The sequence below is a fragment of the Lepidothrix coronata genome, unplaced genomic scaffold (assembly GCF_001604755.1).
Source record: "Lepidothrix coronata isolate B3197 unplaced genomic scaffold, Lepidothrix_coronata-1.0 Scaffold54, whole genome shotgun sequence".
In the NCBI taxonomy this organism is placed as follows: domain Eukaryota; kingdom Metazoa; phylum Chordata; class Aves; order Passeriformes; family Pipridae; genus Lepidothrix; species Lepidothrix coronata.
In genome coordinates this window covers 4365839-4374322 of record NW_016690234.1, presented here as the reverse complement: position 1 = coordinate 4374322, position 8484 = coordinate 4365839, and the positions used below count along the sequence as shown (strand labels likewise).

The 8484-nt window shown below is 38.3% G+C and overlaps 1 protein-coding gene across 1 annotated transcript; it reads left to right on the top strand.

Moving 5' to 3' along the window:
* The first annotated feature begins 471 nt into the window (after positions 1–471).
* On the top strand, positions 472–7892 carry SNX20 (sorting nexin 20). The gene is made up of 4 exons (XM_017816123.1): positions 472–575; positions 2637–2814; positions 4426–4577; positions 7125–7892. Exons 2-4 carry the CDS (start codon positions 2649–2651, stop codon positions 7791–7793), a joined length of 987 nt encoding a protein of 328 aa, XP_017671612.1. The 5' UTR covers positions 472–575; positions 2637–2648; the 3' UTR covers positions 7794–7892.
* The last annotated feature ends 592 nt before the right edge of the window (positions 7893–8484 follow it).

The following is an 8484-nucleotide window of genomic DNA, read 5'->3' as shown; positions in this document are numbered from 1 at the left end:
TATGCAGAACGAGGCTATTTGCTGTGGTACCACCTGCATTTTTTTTTCCTGAACTGGATGTTAAGTCTGTACTTTGAAGACAACCCAAAGGGCGTTATTTTTCCACATAAGCACATTTGCATATTTGGCTTTTTTTTTTTTTTTTCCTAATCTCCCTTTTGATAAGTGTTTTTTTTTTTGGCTTCAGAAATCCATGCAGAGAAGTTTTTCATTGATTTTGTTAATTGCATTTACTGTTGAACTCTTTCCTCTGCCAAGCCCCGTGGAATCCTGACTCTGGGGTTCCCAGACCTGCCCGGTGCTGGGCCCTGCTCGCCATGGGCAAGACACAAGGGCTGCTTGGGGCAGATAGGAAATTTCGTGCGTAATCAGCCAGCACTGAACAGTGAGCCAATGGGACGAGGAAGTCTAATTTAATCAAGGCTTCTTCCTTCCTTTTTGTAAGACACAGAACGTGCCTGCTAGAAGAAAGCACAGACACGTTTTTCTGCGTTCCGAAAATGTGAAGCAGGCTTTGTGTGGCCTTGTACAGACTGTCCATGGGGCACAACTAACAGCAATTCAGCAGTTTCCAGGTGAGTGTTTTGTGCACTTTGGTTTCTAATTTTTTAAAGCTCAGTGAGGGAGCTAGAGCAGCATTTACCCTGAAACAGAACAGGATGAGTGTCTGTTCCAGATAAAATTGTGTAATTTGTTGCAGGGGTTTAGTATTGTTCTGGATTTTTTTAATATGTAAAAATAAATAGTAGCTTACTTAAAAGAGCTTGCAATCATTTTTAGCTGTGAAAATGAAACTGTTTATACGAAGTGCATGTTTTCAAGGCACATAGATTCAAGGCAGAAGACTTGTGTATCATAATGTCCAATTCTGCATTCTTCTGTTCAAAAGTGTGTTGTGCTTCTCTGGTAGATCATGTTTTAAAGTAGCATCTATATGTATAAATACACACTCACATATATGCATATGTTAGGTATATAAAGCTATACATATGTAAAGATTTTTTTTTAAATGTAAATACAATTTTGCTTAAAAAGTTATCCCAGCTTACGACCAAGAAAAAAGTTGTCATTTAAATTTGTTTGGCTGTTTTCAGATTCCTCATTTAATCTACTATATATGCTCTTGGGATGAACTGTTGTGATTTTCAAAAGACTGAGCAGTTAGACAATAAGTGGCTACTCTTCATGCTCAAAAAGCAGATCATAAGGAGGACTCAAATAACAGTGAGAACTTTTCATTCTGAGTCTGAAGTCCGAAAATAAGGGCTTCCATGATGCTTTTATTAAGGAGGATGACCACATCTATGTATTTGTTTATCCAAGCCAGGCAAAGGAAAGGTTTCTGTTAGGGGAAAGTGGTTTGCCCTTTCATTTCCAGCAGGGAAAGCAATTTCTTTTCCTTTTATAGCCTTGCAGCTTGCCAGAAATCAATAGGACTGCTGAAGGAGTTTCCTCACCTCTGTATCCTGCATTGCATAACTGGATGGTTGGCAATTGGAGGCAAAATGATATGTAGTAACATCCCTCTCCTAAACTCTCCCATTATTTAATAACCACTGCTTGGGCATTATTTTAGCATGGCTTTTTAAAACTATATTGTTCTGTTATTTGATTTTCACCTACTGGCTGAATTGTGAGCAAAACTTCACTCATGATAGCTGACTGAACACAGCACCCTGGCAAAGCTGTTAGGATGTTCTTAGAACTTGTCCAACTGCTAGTATAACACAGTGGTGTAACAGGTAGGTTTTGGGTTTGTTTTTTTTTTTTCAGTTGGTTGGTTTTTGTTTTTAAAAAACCAAACAACATCCTGGGGAGACATTTATGCGGCAGAATGGTCACTCTGGTCTGTGTAGTAGGAGCATATTGTGTTAGGCATTTTATCAGTGCCTGGTAAAACACTGGTCCTAACAGAACAGGCATACAGATCTACTGCAGTACAGTATGTAGGGTAAGAGGACTAGTAAAGGGAGAATGCTTTTATACAATAATTAGTAAATTCAGTTATCCTTACATTGAGCCATTGTCAAATTCACTTGTTTTGTTCTCATAGTACAGAGACAAGTCCCTGGAGGCAACCTGAAACTGTGAAATATGATAAAAACATTATACTATTTTAGATATCACTCCATTTTGCCCTACAGGTTGTTATTAAGAACAGATGGCAAGTTTTTGAGTCTTGAGAACAGTATATTCTAGCAGTGTAAGAGAGCCAGGCTGCTAGTTATACTAATTATCTCCAAGATTTTAGTTTATCTGAACTCATACTTGCAAGCTTGAGGGCAAAATACAGGGAGGAAAAAATCTGCCCACACTGAAGTTCATGACCAGATTCTCATAGGTAAGAATTGATTTCCCTGCCTAATCTTATTCAATATAACTTCTTATGGTTTTCCTGTTTGTTTTTAACCTGCCAGAAAAAAACATCCAAGCACTTTCAGCAGTAACAGTAATAGGAATGGTTCTGCACTGGTAGCTGTGTAGATATTTCTGGTTTTTACTTTAGCTTTTATGAAACTACAGTTGCACTGATACAAGTTCACAGAGAAAAATGAGTAAGTAATAAAAAAGATTGCCAAACTGGATCCTCTAAAGGTGTGGTACTAAAAAATATCATGGGTTTTGTAATCTTTCAGTGAGAGCTTGCAATGGACCAAGATTCACACTGCACAGCAGAAAGGGAACTGTTGGAAGCTGTAAGCAGAATTACTACATTTTCTACCACAAGCCCAGCTGATAAAGAAGAAAATCAACCCAAAGCTGAAATTTCGTGTCAACCGAGAAAAGAAAACCCAGAAAAAGATGACTTGAAAGGTTGATGCTATCTTCTAATTTTATTTTTCGTCTAGCTATTTATGCCATTAATCTTTTATATAAAAACCTTTTCTTATTAATTGCAGCAGTAGTTCAAAATTATACTGCTACACTGCACTGAAAATAAGCCTTGCTTAGACTTGTAATAATAATGTAGCAAGAGTGAAACAGATGCATATCCAAGTGTGTTTACACACGCACAGTTTTCCTTTTAAATTGTTTGTACCTAAAATGCATTACAGATTTGATTTACACACCAGGAATGAAATCAGTGATCATCAGATGGCCTGTCTCAGGAGTGCACCTTCTGTGCATCACAAAATCTGAACTTCTTGATAGTATCAGCAAAGATACCAAGATTGAAGTTTATCTCAAGCAGGCGGCTCTCACATGCCTTTAAAGAGGCAGCATTGAACGTTTACTATGCCCAAGATTGCTGTCATCTGTTATTAAATAAAATGTTACGTATAATTCAAAATATATATAATCTCATCAAGATTTTTCATCCTGCAAGGATGTCATAAAAACCATCTCTCTTAGGAAATATTTGCTTTGTAGAGATCAAGCCAAACCCAAAAGGCCTTGATAATTGAAACTGTATGGGCAATTGATTGAGAAAATGTAAAAGTTGGAGTACTATGATGCCTTTACAAGTCTATTTCTGCATCAAGCTGATCTCTTACCCTTCATTTGTGCTCATTCACCTCCATTGTCAGAATGCTACATACATTGCAGACTGACTTCAGCTGACTGCCTTGACAGTGTGCCCACTGAAATACAAATATTCCACTTCTTTCATCCACTTTGCTGGCCTATATGCCACCTGATGAAAACTGTTGTCAGTAGATTTCAAAGACAGAGAAATCACCCTTTTGAAATGCTACATCAAATTCTCCTGTAAGCAAACTCTTCAACCAGCTGTCCTATATTTTTATATATGCATATGTATACATATGTATGTGTGTGTCTGTATGTGAGTGTGGGAGGAGAGAGAATGGAAAAGGAGGAGGTATATAAAATATTTGCAGCTGAACTGTGTCATCAGCTACAAAAGAAAACGAGGATGCAAAAATTCCTCCAGTTGAGCTGGTTATCCAGCTCTGAGGTTAGGATATTCATGTTTTCTCAGCTTTTGCCTATTACTGCACAAACTCCATATTTGAATAGGGTCAGTATTTGAAAATATGTCTGAATTTGCAGCTGCATTGTGTTAACTCCTCCTTTGAGCAACAAAGAAGCCTGGAGAAACATCTGACTCTGAAGACTCTGTTGATGTTTCTTCAGGCTGCCTCTGGGATGGGGAACAAAATCTTGTGCTCAGACTGTGCCTGAGGTTACACCCTTCACATACAATACTTCTTGGCACTACTTTTTCTACAACTTTGTATTCTGCAGATGAATTGGTGTCTTTCAAAATTTTAGACCCAGTAACTTTCCTCAAAGCATCTGGACCTGTCATTACTATCAGTGAAATCACTTATTTTATCAGTCTTTAGTTCTTGCTGTTACAGCAACAAAAAAATCTAGGCTGTCCTTTCACAATAAATGCATAAGAGCTTTCTTTCCAAATGCAAAGGATATAACCTGAACTATTAAATATATTACTTTTAGATTCCAATGCAACCCTAAGTCCCCACTCTTCAATGACCACTAAGGAGCTTCAGGAATACTGGAGGAACGAAAAAAGCCAGTGCAGACAAGTCAAACTCCTTTTTGAGATCCCATCAACCAGAATTGTAGAGCACCACTTGTCTAAATATGTGGTAAGCTACGAAATGAATATGTAAGAAGATCATTAATTTTTCTTCACTCTACAGGGGTCTGCAGAGCACACAGCATGTCTCACTACATGAAAGCCTTACCGAGGGCCAAGTTTTGCAAGCCACGATCATACGGTGTAGAAGCTCACTGATTGCATGGGCATAGCTGGTGGAATCTGCCTCTAAAAAAACCCTGTGATAGTCAATTCACAAAATCTGCATCAGTGGAGAAGTGATAACAAGTAAATTAGTAGCTTTGGTATCCCTAACACCCAGAGTTTTGTAAACATTAAGGAAATTCACACAAGTAAAAAAATATCTGTATAGTTACACTTCCACTGAGCTAGCCTGCTGTAGCAGCTGCAGTGCATTTGTATAACTTCCACATCAGAGGTTTCTGTTAGCACGAGTGCAAAAGTCTTTGATGTTGAAAAAGCCTAAGACATCCTCCAGCTACATCACTTGAGATCATTCCCCTTCCCTACCTAGAGCTCCCTTAGGTGGCATATTTCTGTCATATTTTTAAAATGAAACATGGGTATTATGGGTATGAACAACAGAATAGGGTGGATTTTTGTATCTTTACTTGTAGTGCTGACACTGGGCTTTTATTTCTGATTCTGCTCCTGGCCTTCAGAAAGACTGATCTAGAGTGAGTCTCTACTCCTGTGAAATTCAGATAGGGATGATTTCCTTCGTTGCTACAACCTCTGAGATGAAAAATGCCAAGAATCATTCTAGCATTGCTCATACTGGGTCACCCAGCTTGGTAGAATTTGGAGCAGGTAAATGTTTTGCAGACTGGCCTAAGATCTTTTTGCATTCTATAGTTCGTGCCATACAAACCTACTTATTGCTGCTGTTATTGCATACTCAGTGGTATCCAGCTTGCTGAATAGTTCAAAATTATTTTAGTATAACTGTATGAGAACAAGAGTATCTCTCAGCTTATGTGCAATTAGTTAAAGTTAGTTATAAGTTACATGCCTAGGCAAAAAGATTTACATTAGAAAAAAATTGAGCCAATTTGAATGACAGTCAAATTAAATGGTATTTCTTGCCTTTTTCACGCACACTCCTCAAATAAAAATATCCCAAGTACTTGTAAATTATTGACTTAGATGCCCTTGATAAAATGACAACTTAAAAAAATTGCTCTTATGATTGTTTTAGAATGCATCAGGCATATATACACTTTTCAGCAGGGAGCAGGACAAAGTACAGGAAAATGTCACAGTGCTTACAAATGAAAAGAGATCAGAGAAGTCAGCTCAAATTTAGAAACCTTTCAAGAGGCGCCTATAAAGATCATTTATGAAGATTAAAAGAGAATTTCTCTTTAAGGAAAAACAAGGAAGAGAATCAGACAGACACTAGAACGAGTGCTGGTTTGCACCCTTCAGAGCAACAAAGAAAACAACTGGCATGAGTAAAACCTGTCCAGCTCCTGTATAAATCGATGGGAACAGGGTGAAGTTGAATATGAACACAGACATGTAAAAGGCCCACAGTCTGTGTCCTTAGCTGCTGTGTGGTGCCACAGTTAAGCTGGCCTCAGTGCAGCTTCACTGGTTTACACACTTTAGGGATTTGGCCCTTCCTCAACATCACTGTGCTTTGATCAGATCCAGAAGAGAATCTATTTGTACAACACATAACACACAAATTTTTTTTGCAGCTTTTTTCCTAATATCACATTTATTATAACCATTTTGAGGCTAGTGAAGAGCTGAGGAAGATATACTCTTGAGTTACTGTGGGGGCAGCATTGCTGTTAGCTATTAGTGAAGGAATTCAGATAGCAAACAGATTGTTGTAGAAATGTCAATTTTTTTTTGTATTATTTACATGCCAAGTAAGTTTGAATAGAGGGCAATGATTTAGAGGGGGGCAAGGCTTTGGAGTTGCTCCATCTTATTTTTGCACATACCAAATATGTTGCCAAATACTCCCTCTTCTTTCACAGGATTAATAACACCCCCAAATCCCTAGTAATATCTCTTACAAACAACATTTCTGAATATTATGACCAATGTAAAATAGATTACATTCAACATTAAGTCTGGGAAATCCATTCCGTTCACTGAAGATGATTGATTGTAGCAGCCATGGCTGTTATAAACAAAGTACAGCTACAGAAATGCTTTGTAAGTGGTTTTATGTGCCTCAGTCTGCTGCTAGTTTGCCTTTCCCAGCACCTTGCAGGATGGAATCTGTTAGTGCACTATCTACAGCTTATTTGCATGCTAAGGGTAAGTCTGGTGACAAAACTACAGAACAGCAGGTGGTGGGAATTATTAATTTGATGGTTGCAGATTTTTCAGGCCTACGCTGAGCATGCATCATAATCCCAGACAGCACGTGATTCAGCAGCACTGCCCTAAACCATGGGAGTATACAAGACTACACACAAAAAATTGGTGCAGGAATGTTTTAGCTGGAGAAACGTACCGGCACAAAGTCTTTTCAAAGCAGTAACAGAAAAAATGTGACTGCAGTAGGGCTAGAATCGTCCTTCTCATGTTTATTTTTCTGTTTGATTGTGTTTAGATGTATAAAATCATCATTCTGCAAACAGGGAGTTTTGACAGCAACAAGTCTGTAATTGAACGGCGTTATTCAGATTTTGAGAAACTGCACAGAAATCTGCTGGAGGAATTTAGTGAAGAAATGGAAGATGTGACCTTTCCCAAAAAAACTCTAACAGGGAACTTCACTGAGGAAATAATCAATGAGAGAAAATTAGCCTTCAAGGACTACCTGAGACTTCTATATTCTATGAAATGTGTCCGAAGATCAAAAAAATTTATTGACTTTTTAACAAGGCCGGAGCTTCAGGAAGCATATGGTTGCTTGCGGGGTGGCCAGTACCCCAAAGCTTTGGAAATCCTTTTGGAAGTCATTGGTCTGCAGGAAAGGCTGACAAGAGGCAACCCTGTCTCAATTGTCCCTACTCTCTGTGCTATCATGGTGTGCCACAAGGACCTGGAAAACCCAGCCAGTGCCTTTGAATATGGAGAAAAAGCTCTATCACGCCTTCGTGTGCATTCCAGCCACAGGTATTATATCCCATTGTTAGAAACAATGATCACTCTGGCCTATGAACTTGGCAAGGATTTCCTGTCTCTGCAAGAAAAACTGGAAGAATGGAAGGCAAAGAAAGATCCCGTATGGGTATTTACCCTGAAAGAACTTGCAGTTCGGGAATATGTACAATGAACACAAGAAACAATTTCATGAAAGAGCAAATTCCTGAGGGAGTAAGAACTGAAAATTACCAGTTTGGCAAATGTAGCATTGTATTAATAGAAAAAAAAAAATAAATTAAGTATCTTCCATGTTCAGAAGGGACATTAGCATCTTTGTTGGAAAATATTACATTTTCTCTGCAGATATGAGGAGTATCTAAGGAGCACCTTAAGGTTTTTTGAAAGAAATTTGCAAGAAAATAATCATTTCTGTTTTGCTTATTTTGAACAAAGCTTATTTTGTGTGAAAAGTCGGAATAAGAAATTGCAATGAATAAAGCACTTAAGAATCTGCAGAATCAGAGGCATTTCTTGCTCATGTGGAAACTATTTCCTTTCAAGAACAAAAACACCTTCTCAGCTGATGCAATTTAAAAGATGCACCTTCAGACACCGAATGTAGTTTTTTCCTCCTTGAGCTCAGGCCTGGTCAAACAGCATTTTGCTGTTTTTGAGAATGATGGGATTGGTCCTGTTCCCACTGAATTCAGCTGCTGTGGGCAGGAGAACGTGGGGGGGGGTTTACAATCAACTTTGGGAGGAGCAAAAAATACAAGCGATGATCATTCCATCAGAGATGAGGGAATGTACCTCATTTCCCTTTTGTAACTAGCAGAGTTTTATGACTGGCATTGAAGGCACATTCTTGTTTGGGGTGATCT